General features: G+C 46.0%; 1 protein-coding gene across 1 annotated transcript; it reads left to right on the top strand.

Moving 5' to 3' along the window:
- The first annotated feature begins 1656 nt into the window (after window positions 1-1656).
- LOC138171588 (keratin, type II microfibrillar, component 7C) lies at window positions 1657-9352 on the top strand. Its single transcript, XM_069101119.1, has 9 exons — window positions 1657-2040; window positions 4477-4685; window positions 5139-5199; window positions 5351-5446; window positions 5740-5904; window positions 6139-6264; window positions 6578-6798; window positions 8274-8305; window positions 8868-9352. Exons 1-9 carry the CDS (start codon window positions 1657-1659, stop codon window positions 9032-9034), a joined length of 1461 nt encoding a protein of 486 aa, XP_068957220.1. The 3' UTR covers window positions 9035-9352.
- The last annotated feature ends 2862 nt before the right edge of the window (window positions 9353-12214 follow it).

The following is a 12214-nucleotide window of genomic DNA, read 5'->3' as shown; positions in this document are numbered from 1 at the left end:
TAGAATAATTCTCCAAAATGGGGGCATATGCAAAATCCTATTTAGTCATCCAGTAGGCATTACTGTGAATCCCATTCTCACTTGACATAGCTTTTCCCTTGCTTCTCCTTCCCTAACTGCTTCCCCAAACCTCCCTATGATCTACAGATGACGCCGTGGGTCCCCAAGGACCCTGACACAAACCCCTTGGGAGGTTAGCATGGAGACACCAAAGAAGAAGGTTTGGGGAGACTCTATCCCTCCTAGGTTTGCTGCCCAGTTTCTTTTAAAATCACTGCCTGATGTCTTTAAGTTTGCATCCAATGCCTTTCAGGATCTACAGAACATTGTAGAGAGATCCTCTCTCCTAAGTCTCTCACTTGTTCCCCTATTCATCTAGGGAAACTCTTATCATGAAAGGGAAGAGAGAGAGCCAAGCCCAGGAACCAGGTCAGATGACTGCCAGTAGCCAAACAGAATCCATGATGGAGGAGTATTTTCAGTCCAAAGGACAACTGGAATGTCACAGTGGCTGGTCCAGGAAACCTAGCAGTCAGCAATATCTCAAAATGTGCAGGAGGCAATAGAGACTTTAAACCAGAGGAGGTTTGTTGGGGAGGAATTTATAGGCTCAGGCACTCACGACAGAGAAGCTCTGATGACAAAAAAAAAAAAAAACCTCAAGGCACGCTTCTATTGTCTGTATATCAAAGCTTGCTACTCCCCTGAGCCCATAAAGATAATTGGATGCAGAGGGCCAGTTGACATCGAGGGCAAAAGAAGAGGCCCTGGAAAATAACTCTGAGCATCTCTACTTATATTTTGCTTCAAATCTGCTGTTTAACTATGTATGTGACTTTAGACATTTAAGTCCTTTGGGCCGCCATTTTGTCCCCTAAAAAATTGAGCAGCTAGACTAAGCGATCTCTAAGGTTTGTTCCATCACTATATCCTATTTATGATTCCTCGCCCTATATTTCCCTCAGTTGGGGAAGGGGGAGAAGGAATAATCAGCTCCTCAAGGCCATTGAGTTCCTCACCCTTATATCCCATCAAAGTCTTTGAAAACCCAAGTTCACACATACATGAGCCGGTGGAACAAGGTTTTAGCAGAGAAGGATGAATTAGTTTTTAAGGCATAGTGCCTGACCAAGGAGAGACACTCTTCCCAAAGAAGTCTAGGCCTCTCTCTAGGAGGTTAGAACACAGTTTACATTTTCTCCCACTTGGGAAGAGCAAAAATATCCATTTTTCCCTGCCATGGGTCTTATTCCTGGAAGGAGGTGGTACTGATCCTAGTAATGAAGGGGAGAGAGGAGAAGGGGGAAGGGTATGAGGGAGCCAACTACTAGAAAGTCCTTTACCTTTTGCACTTGGGTAGAAGGGAAAGTGTGACTGGGGAGGGGGGAAGCTTATAAAGGCTTTGAAGATGAAATGGGATCTGTGGGTCCATGAGCAGTGATTGTTGACACAGTCATACCAGAGAGGCAAGCTAAGTCGGTTTTTAAGAAGACAGGAGTGATGCCAAGCTCATAAAATGCACCTATCATCACCTTTTTGCTGCCCCCTTTAATGCCGCTCTCCCTGACAAATAAAAAGGCAGAACCACTGCCCAGATCTCAGAAGCATTTGCTGGATTCTCATCCTTCTGCACCAGCACCTCCTGCCACCTTCACTATGACTTGTGGAATTAGCACCGTGGGCTGTGGATTCCGCCCCAGAAACTTCAGCTGTGTCTCGGCCTTCGTGCCCAGGCTGGGTGACCGCTGCTGCATCAGTGCTGCTCCCTACCGTGGAGTGTCCTGCTACAGGGGACTGACCGGCTTTGGCAGCCGCAGCATCTGTGGAGGCTACAGGGCTGGCTCCTGCGGCCGGAGCTTCGGCTATCGCTCTGGGGGAGTGTGCGGGCCCAGCCCCCCCTGCATCACCACCGTGTCCGTCAATGAGAGCCTCCTGACCCCCCTCAACCTGGAGATCGACCCCAATGCCCAGTGCGTGAAGCATGAGGAAAAGGAGCAGATCAAGTGTCTTAACAGCAAGTTCGCCGCCTTCATCGACAAGGTCAGTGCCATAGATCCTGGAGTTCCCAAGCTCCCTCTGTGACAGACATTAAGGAGAGACCCAGATCAATAAGGGAGAATGACTGTATCCCTTGGGATACTTTTAGTCTGGTTGCAAAAGAGCTGGGAGCAGAAAATGGAACAGGCAGCATAGCATAGCAGATAGGGCCTTGGATTTGAAGTCAGGAAAGCCTAAACTCAATGGCTCTAAGGTCCCTCCCAGCACCAAATCTGTGGTCCTAAAACACAAACACAGGTGAGAGAGCAGGACAGAATCAGACACCACTGTTCAGAGTTCTGGATCTCAATGCCTTAGGTGGAGACAGAGAAAGAGGGGGACAGAGTAAAGATGCTGAGAAGCCTGGAGATCTCAAGAGCACGCTCTAGAAGTCTGGGTTGGGAATTGGGAATATTTAGCCTGAAGACAAAAAGAATGGATGGGGGTGAGCTGGAATGGTGTATGACTGTGGACAAGTTACTTACATCCCGTGGGCCTCAGTTTCCTCATCTGTAAAATGAGCTGTAGAAGAAAATGGCAACCCCTCCAACATCTTAGCCAAGAAAACCCCATGGACAGTATTGACATGTTATGGTCCATGGGGTCATGAAAAGTCCACTGACCAAGAACAAAAGCAGTAGCCATAGTGTTCCTGGGGAGGAGAACTTTGGCTCATGACCTTGGGATGATCCTCAAGCCTTTCTTTTTAAAAAAAGACACCCCTCAACTTGACCATAAGAATGTGGGTCAAAAAAGTGTTTGGTCCAAGCATCTTAAGCCAAATCAGAATGGTGACAGAATGGGGAGGGGATTTGCCCCTAAAGGAATCAGATGTCAAAAATCCTAGAAGCTGGGTGTTGGAGTAAGCCTTAAAGATCATGTAGTACAATGTCTTCATTTTACAGCTGAGGAGATTGAGGTTCAGAAAAGTGGGATAATATGGGATAATAGCTAACATTTATTTGGGCTTTAAGACTTACAAAGTTCTGTTATCTCATTTGATCCTCCTGATAATCAGGATGTAGATGCTTTTATCATCCCATTTTACAGATGAGGAAATTGAGATAGACAGAGGTCAGGTGACTTACTCAGAGTCACACAGTAGGTGTCTGGGGCTGGATTTGAACTCAGGTTGTCCTGACTCCAAATCCAGCACTCAAACCACCGTCTCATCTAGCTGGGAACAACTTGCCCACACAGACAATTAAGTGATTGAGTGAAGGTTCACAATCCATTTCCCCTCAGACACAATTCATGCTTATTCTGCTACTGCAGAGCATTCTTTCCCATATACCCTAACTTCCTTGATTGCCTTTGGCCAGAACCATGTAGAATTTCACTCTAGAGAGGGACTGCCCTCTTTTATCTCTGCTGAGGATGAAAAAAAAATAGCCTGAAACTGCAACATGAGGGGTTTAGACCAGACAAAAGGAAAGAAAAATTTACCCAAAAGGAGGGTCATTAGACAAGGGGACAGGTCACTGTGAATTCCCTTCTCTAAAACAAGAGAGATTGTGCTGTATTCGATGGCTTAAATGGAATTCCATCTGGAACTAGGGCAGGAGGTGGGAAGAGCTACTTTCAGACTCTTCAGTCTATGGTTAATGCATGCAGTGAACTGGGAGTCTGGAGAGCTGGATTGGAGCTCTTCTTTTTCCACTAAGATGCTGTGTGACCTAAGGCATGTTGCTCAACCCCTCTGAGCCCCCCTTTCCAGCTCTGTCAAATGAAGGGATCAGATTGAATGATCTTTGAGTCCCTTTCAGCTTTCACATTCAGTGGCTGCTGATTCTAACTGCATTATTATGAAACAACTGAATGCTTTGTTCATTATTCAGTCTTATTATTCACCTTTTTGGCGTGGCTATGGGAGGAAGTTTACTCTTTGGTTTAATTGAAAAGCATTATGTCAGTTCTGTGCTGGATGCTGCACACACAAAGATGAAAAAACCCCGACAGAGTTCCTCCTCCTCCTCCTCCTCCTCCTCCTCCTCCTCCTTCCCCTCCCCCACCTCTGATTGGTTGGCATATCTTGCTGATTCTGTCTTCATAATAAATCCCATATAATAGAACTTTATGATATGCACCAAATAGGATACCACAAATCATCTTCCTCACAACAAGCCGGTGAGGTCATCTGTACAGTAAGCCCTGTTATGCCCATTTTACAGATGAGTAAAGATGCATCAGACATTTAGAATCAGACCCCTAAGGATGCCACAGGCTTTAGATACAGAAGTTTTCTCATTTCTCGTTTGAAGTAGCTGATGCCTTGAGATACTACAAAGAGTTACCCAGGTCTTCAGAGGCAAAAAGAATTGGAATCCAGATCTCTAACGCCAGATCCAGAGCTTTCCCTATTATTTTTAACCCTGGTGCAATTGTACAGATCAACTCCCCAGAGGCAGATACTCAGACTTTTTGCCATTGCCATCACAGGTACGATTCCTAGAGCAGCAGAACAAGCTTCTGGAGACCAAGTGGCAGTTCTACCAGAACCGGAAATGCTGCGAGAGCAACTTGGAGCCTCTGTTCAATGGTTACATCGAGACCCTGAGGCGGGAGCTGGAGTGCGTGGAGGCTGACAGTGGGCGCCTGGCCTCTGAGCTCAACCACGTGCAGGAGGTTCTGGAGGGTTACAAGAAGAAGTGAGTAACTCATGGGAGGTGGGATCCTGGGATCTGATAAGAATGATCCCCGAAACCAGGCTTGATCTGCATGTTTATCCCAGGCTTTCGGAGGATTGGGGTGATGTGGGGGAATCTTAGAAGCAACTCCCTGGGGAACAATCACTTTTGTGATGTGCCGAGGTCTGGACAAAGGGCTGCGGTCCCTATGTCTGTATTATCTTGGCCTCCTACTTCTTTCTCTCCCTTCCAAACCACTCTTCACCCTGGTTCCATGGCTCATGCAAAGAAAAAGTTACATTGGGAATGAATGGATTTGAGCCATCTTCCATTCACTATTCTAGAAGTGGAAGGGGGTGTCCCGGGAGATTGGGCCACAGTCTTCTGAGGACTGGTCTTATCTGTCTGCATGATTTAAAGCTATTTTTTGAGATTTGTTCAGACAAGACCCGAGCTTTTTCTCTCTCGCCTCAGGTACGAGGAAGAAGTTGCTCTTCGGGCTACAGCTGAGAATGATTTTGTGGCTCTAAAGAAGGTGAGTGACTGAGAACCAGGGACCAGAAGCTGATCCTTCCTGCTCCCACTGTATACCAGCCTCTATGGGCCAGGAGCTTGCATCCATCTTTCTGCTCTTCTAAAATATAGATAGACTTTACTCAGTCGTCTTCCCTACATTCTCTCAACAGGAGGTAGACTGTGCCTACCTACGGAAGTCAGACCTGGAAGCCAATGCTGAGGCATTGACAGAAGAGATCAACTTCTTGAGAGCCCTGTATGAAGAGGTGAGAGAGGCAGGGTACCCAGAGCATCATTGTGGCAGAAGGCTTGGCAGCCCAAGAGAAGGGTTTGCTGTTTCGGTGATAGGCTCCCCACTGTGCTTCCTATGGATCTTCTGCTCAGTCCTGTCCCCTCCCTCCGTCTTTATCTCTTTCCCTCACTGCCCCACTTTCTGTCTTCCTCCCTCTTCCTCTCTTATTCTCTCTGTCTCTCCATGTCCTGAGTTCTACTTCTGTATTCCCTTCCCTCTTCTCCCAGATGAATGGTTTGTCCTCTTCTCTCCCAATCTGCTTTATAGGAGATCCGAATCCTCCACACTCACATCTCAGACACCTCTGTTGTGGTGAAGATGGACAACAGTCGCGACCTCAACATGGACTGTGTCATTGCTGAAATTAAGTCTCAGTACGACGACATCGCCAGCCGCAGCCGGGCTGAGGCCGAGTCCTGGTACCGCAGCAAGGTGAGTGGGCCTGACTCTCTCACATCCTAGAAACTGCAGTGGGAGGACATTGATGCATAGGGAGTGGATGTCAGGACGGGCCACCTGGCCCCTCTGTTTGTAGACACATACACAGACTGGTTGCAGTCTCCTCTGGGGGTTTCTGAAGGAGGCACAGATGCCTTCTCCAGCTGGGATAACACAGAGGCAAAAGCATGAATATGAGTACACTCAGAACCTCCCTGCCTCCCATAGTGTGAGGAGATGAAGGCCACAGTGATCCGCCATGGGGAGAGTCTGCGCAGGACCAAGGAGGAGATCAATGAGCTGAACCGCATGATCCAGAGGCTGACCGCCGAGGTGGAGAATGCCAAGTGCCAGGTATGGACACAACACGCCCCTTCTGCCCCCACCACCAGAAATGTGTCCAGCTGAAGCCAGAGGCATTCAAGTCAGGAGCCATAAATCTTTTAACAAAAACAGAGATGGCCTTTCTATGGATTATCCTAGGACAGGTGATAGATAGCCCACAAATCATCTTTCTTGGAGTAGTCCTATGTGGACAACCCAGGTGGATAGGGGGAATAATTGGATTGTCTCTGCTGGCATCATAGAATCTAGGTGTCCATGGGTCCAAAACAGTTCAATAATTCTCTTTTCACACTCAACCTATGACACCTCTATGCCCCACCAGAATTGCAAGCTGGAGGCTGCTGTGACCCAGTCTGAACAACAGGGAGAGACTGCCCTCAATGATGCCCGCTGCAAGCTGGCAGGGCTGGAGGAGGCCCTGCAGAAGGCCAAGCAGGACATGGCGTGTCTGCTGAAGGAGTACCAGGAGGTCATGAACTCCAAGCTGGGGCTGGACATCGAGATTGCCACCTACAAACGGCTGCTGGAGGGAGAGGAATACAGGTAGGGACACCCAGACCAAATTCCAAGTAGAATTCCTAGGAATTCCCAAGTGTTGGCAAGAGAGAAATGTCCTTATGAATAATTATTAATAACTATAATTATCATAATTACATTTAAATAGATAATTAATAATAAGATTGAATTAAATGTATCATAATTAAAGTAGCGAGCCCTTATAAAGAGAGGAGTGAAGGGAGAAGGGAGATAGTAAATAGTCAAGTTAAAAATTGAGTCAGGGGAAGGGGGAAAATCTCTGATCACCATTCTCTATGACCTTAAGGAGTAAAAAGCACTTTCTTCACAATAACTCTGCACGGTAACAGCATCTTCATTTCTCCAGATGGAACTAAAGGTCGGAGATTGTTACTTTCCAAGGGTCAGACAATTAGTAAATGCCACTGATAGCATTTGAACCCAGGCTTCTCTTGCTTCTAAGTCTAATGCTGTATGGGCATGTTGAGTGTAAGGAGTGGGTAGGATAACCAAGGAGGATTGTGCAGGGGAGACATACAGATTCTCACGCACAGTGAAGGTGATCCTCTTCCAGAAGAACACTAACTTTTATGGCCCTTTGCTTGAAGCATCAGAGCCAGGATTACAGCCCAGACTCTGAATTCAAATCCTGTTCTGCCTACTATACCACAGTGTTTTCCTCCTGAAAATGAAATTATTTTTATGAGCTGCTTAGGGGAAAAGATGCCAGGACTCAAAACTAGGCTTCCAATACCAGTGCTGTTTGGACTACACTGACCTGCCTCACTTGAAGACAGGGGCCTTATATCAGACTTCATAGTGGTCTGCAGTCCTGAGGACAGGGAACATTAAAGCTAAATGTACCCGTGATTGGGACAGATAGATTAGGGTGGGTTATTGCAGCAAATTTGACTTATAGAATTATATCTTCCCCCAACCCCAGGCAAATGTCAGGGAATACTGAGTCAGTGCTAGGGAAATGGAGAAGAGAGAAAGCCCAGCTTCCCAGAACACCCTAGTGAGGTCTTGCCCATGCACTAAAATGACCCCTAACCCCCACCAGCCAGAAAACACTCATCTAGAAAGTAATCATAAAGGAAAGCAGGGTTTCCAACCTCCCAGATATCAGCAGGGTTAATCAATCAATAAACATTTATTAAGTGCCTACTGTGTGCCAGACCCTGTGCTAAGTGCTGGGGATACAGAGAGAGACAGAAGACAGCCCCTGCCTTTAAGGAGCTTACAGTCTGATGAGGTTAAGCAATTTATTTGCCCAAGGTCCCACAGGTAGTAAAAAGAAGTGTCAAGATTTGAGCCCAGGCCTTCTGACCCACAGATCCAGGCCTCTTTCTGCTATATGTACCCAGGTATCCTGCCCCCAGTAGATCTCTCTAGCTTCATCCGTCTGCTTCCCCATTCCTGGAAATTTGTCAACTGAAACTGATTTAGTTGGGATCCTATTCTAACATCTCTTTTCTCTCTTTCTTCTCTTCCCTCTCCAGGCTATGTGAAGGTGTTGGTGCTGTGAATGTCTGTAAGTAATTTTGACTTTGAAAACAGGGATTGCGGTTAGACAGCAGGGAGGACTTCTTGCTTGGGAAGGTAGAGAGATCCTGAAAGAGGGGCTTCCCCTAAGAAAAGAGGGTGGGGGCCATCTCCAGTCATCCTGATCCATATCTGGCCACTGGACCCAGATGGCTCCAGAGGACTAGTGACTTCGCACAGCCCTCCCTCACTTAAGTCCAATTCAATTGTAAGTCATGGCATCATCTTTTTGACATCATGGTCCTCTTTAAGAACCAAAGAACAAACAATAACAAGACAGAATGCTCTGATTTGCCGCAGGAAGCCAAACGAGTCATGGGAGGGACTGGGGTCAGCCTGAGGAAGGACTTCCCAGACACTGAAACAGCGAAGCAAGGAAACACCTACCATTTCCTTCCTGGTCAAATTAGAGAAACCCTTCCCAAGATGGCCTGAGCTAAAAAATGATAGGTCTTTCCTGGAGCTGGGAGCTTAAAAATGGTGGCTTCACAGGCAGGAAATCTGACCTTTCCCTGAATCCTCTTCTTTTTCCTCCTCTCTTACTTCTGCAGGTGTGAGTAGCTCCCGGGGTGGTGTCTCTTGTGGTGACCTTTGCCAGTCTGGTTCCAGACCCATCACTGGCAGTGTCTGTAGTGCCCCTTGCAGTGGGAACCTGGTAGTGAGCACTGGAACCTGTGCTCCCTGCGGACCCCTCAGCACCAGCTGTGGAAGATGCTAGAAGAAGCCAGAAAACCAGAGGCACCCTTTCCATCTTCTCCAAATAGGCCCTATTCCCTACCCCCCATCCCTAGATCTCAGCCTCCTAAAACAGCTGTTTTCCTACCTCGTGTTCTGAGAATACACCAAACTCCCCACCTTTGATCTGGAGACATACCTCTGATGGCAGGGACATAGATCCCATTTAGAGCCCTTTCTTGGATCCTGGATCCAAAAGGGATTGGAACGCAGGGCATTGTTAATTTGCCTCAGATCCTTCTCAATGCATACTATCTTATGTTTGTCCAATAAACTTGAGAAGCCATTTTTGGCACTGAAATCTATGGTTTTCTTGTGATTTTTAGTCCAGGTGATGCCCATTGGGAATGGCACATTCCCACTGGAATAGCAAGGCCTGGAGGACAAGACAAAGCAGAGGGTGTCACTGGTGTGAGCACTAGTGGGGGTTTTAGGGTTATAGACTCTAATAACAGAGAACTTAGAGATCATGTAGATGGACTTCTTCAAAGACGGAGAAACTGAGGAACAGAAAAATGAAGTAAAGTCACACATAATAAGGAGCAAAGCTGAAATCAACCCCAGGCTCTCTGACTCTGAATCCAGAATCATTTTCTGCTACACTCTTTCTGACTTAAGAGCAAATACTAAATAGCAACTGTTTCTCTTGTGGCCAGGAACCCTGAGGGTCTTCCCCTCCCAGTTTGATTTTTTCTTTTTTTTTTTTATTAAACAGGCCACCCTTTGATTAACTTATTAAAGATGCCTATTCATTGAATGGGTGTTACCTCGCTCAAAGTGAGAACCTGAAAAGACCTTAGCCTACAAAGACCAGGGTCTCCCACTGCATCCTGAGCCATTTCCAGTCATCCTGATGAATATCTGGTTACTGGACCCAGATGGCTCTGGAGGAGAAAGTGAGGCTGGTGACCTTGCACAGCCCTCCCTCACTCAAATCCAAGTCATGTCATTACTTCCCTGATGCCATGGTCCTCTGAGTACAAAGGACAAATACACAAGAGCAGCCTAGAAACCAACATGAAATCTCAAGGATCTTGTCTCACGAACATATAAAGTCTTAAAGACAAAAGCCACTATACAAGTCTTACACTATATACACTATAAAAATTTTGTTGGGGGGTTGAGGGAGAGAGAAGGGTAGTCTCAGAGTGTCAAACAGCTCTTGAAAGGCAACATAGCTCTCTAAAAAGTCTCTTCGTTTACTCAACAAAATTTACTAAGGGTTTACTATGTACAGATTGTGTAAGGTACTATGAAAAATAAAACCATTTGTGTAAAATGCAGCCCCTGCTACCAAGGAGCAAAAGAACAAGGGACATAAGATACCAAGACAGAAGACAGATCATGATAATTTACAAAGGCATGATAACTTACAAAAATCCTAATCCTCTGGACCAATAATGTGAGAAAGAAAGATTTACCTCCTTTTAAGGAAAAACTATGTCAGCCTATCACATCTCACCCCTTGATGGAAGGGTCCTAATGATTTTCTAAAGGACCTTCTACTGTTTAAATAGATTTAGGATCCTTACTGGATAACCCTGACCTTAAGGGAGTTCAGTAGTCTGGCCTAGATAGCACTGAAGGAAGAACTTAGGGCAGAGCAATGTAACTGGGGGTTGAAGGGAGGATTGCAGGGATGTGCTTTCTTATTTTGTCATGACTTGGCATAAAAGGACCCTTGCACTTTGAGACAAACAAGCAGTCCCTTCATTTACTACTGAGAAGGAAGAAGGGATGACTCAGTAGGTCTTTAAAGGCAGAGTGACTTCACCCCTGGCTCTTCTTTCTTCCTTTCCTGCTATGGCACTATTTTGAGGCAGCTTGCTGTATGCCTAACCCCAATCAGTGAAGTTGTGAGCAGCTGACTGTTCCAAACCCAGGATCCAGCTCCTCTCAGGAGGATGGGAGCCTTTGCTAACAATGCTAAGCCAACCATCTAACTAACTTTCTACCATGTTCAGGGCACTGTCCTGGGGATACAAAAATAAATGTTTATAGTCTAGTGGAGAGGTAAAATGAGTGCCAATAACAAGGTAGAAAATGAAAAGTACTAAGGAGTTCACCAAGTGCTATAGAATCCCTCAGGAGACAGATTGCTTCTAATAACCTCTTGAGTTAACCCACAGCCTGGGTTTCTGGGCTGCTCTACCCTGAGACTTAGCCTATCTCCTGAAACTTAATTCTTCTCATCTCCTTGATTTCCCAACTCAGACTCTCAGCTCTGTCTGAGGAGCTTGCTCCCTTCCTTCTACCACCATCACTGCAACATACCTCCTACTCTCCTCCAGGAGTCCCATATTGTTTTTTGCAAAGCAGTTCACTCAAATTCCATAGGTAATAAGTGGTCGATGGTTAGTAAGTAGTAAAATTGGCATTTGCCCCACCCCTAGTCCACTACTGTGCTATGCCAGATAAGTAGACTCTAAGACAGGGAGAAAGACTATAGAAGTTAAAAAGACTAGAAACATCATGGAGTGGGGTTATCTACTAGGTTCTCCAAAGGAGGGGCCACTCAGAATATTGTAGAATGGAGGCTGGAGAGAAAGTATCTGTCCACAATTAGCAGTGTTGCCTTTTCCTTCTTGTCCCCTCATCTCACTTATCTTGCTTGCTGGGAGTTAGAGGAGGGGGTGGTGTGAAAAGCAGAGAAGCCCCTGACCAGCCAGAGTAAAAAAAACCCATGTTACCCATGAACTCTTTCTAGAATCTTCCTCATTCTTGCTTATCACGTTTTCCCTACATGAGGAAATGACTCTTTCTTCTCCCCCACCCCTTTCCAGTTCCCTTTTATGTTTTGTCTTCTACCCTTTGAATATAAACTTGGGGGGGGGGGCAGACACTATCTTGTTTTCTTGTTTTTATATCCCCAGTGCTTAGCACAGTGACTAGTACATATAAGTGCTTAATCTGTCTGTCTTCTGTCTGTCTCTCTCTGTCTCTCTGTCGCTGTCTCTCTCTGTCTCTATCTCTGTCTCTCTCTGTCTCTGTCTCTGTATGTGTGTATGTCTCTCTCTTTCTCTCTTTCTCTCTATCCCCCATCCATTCATCCATTCATCTATCTGTCTAATCTATCTTATCTATCTATTTATCATCTATCTATCTGGATGTCTATATAATCTAGATATCTTTCTACCCATCTTCACCAGAGTGGACCTGAATC

Source organism: Petaurus breviceps, unplaced genomic scaffold, assembly GCF_028583685.1.
Source record: "Petaurus breviceps papuanus isolate PSGF00001 unplaced genomic scaffold, PetGlider_PUasm1.0 454, whole genome shotgun sequence".
Taxonomy (NCBI): Eukaryota; Metazoa; Chordata; class Mammalia; order Diprotodontia; family Petauridae; genus Petaurus; species Petaurus breviceps.
The sequence above is the reverse complement of the archived record's forward strand: the minus strand, read 5'-3'. Positions and strand labels throughout refer to the sequence as shown.

Bases quoted from the DNA above. Each gene is read 5' to 3' on its own strand.
- LOC138171588 (XM_069101119.1), top strand. From the start codon at position 1,657: ATGACTTGTGGAATTAGCACCGTGGGCTGTGGATTCCGCCCCAGAAAC. The intron at 4,686-5,138 runs GTGAGTAACTCA...CTCTCGCCTCAG, and splicing joins CTGGAGGGTTACAAGAAGAA to GTACGAGGAAGAAGTTGCTC. The intron at 5,447-5,739 runs GTGAGAGAGGCA...TCTGCTTTATAG, and splicing joins TGAGAGCCCTGTATGAAGAG to GAGATCCGAATCCTCCACAC.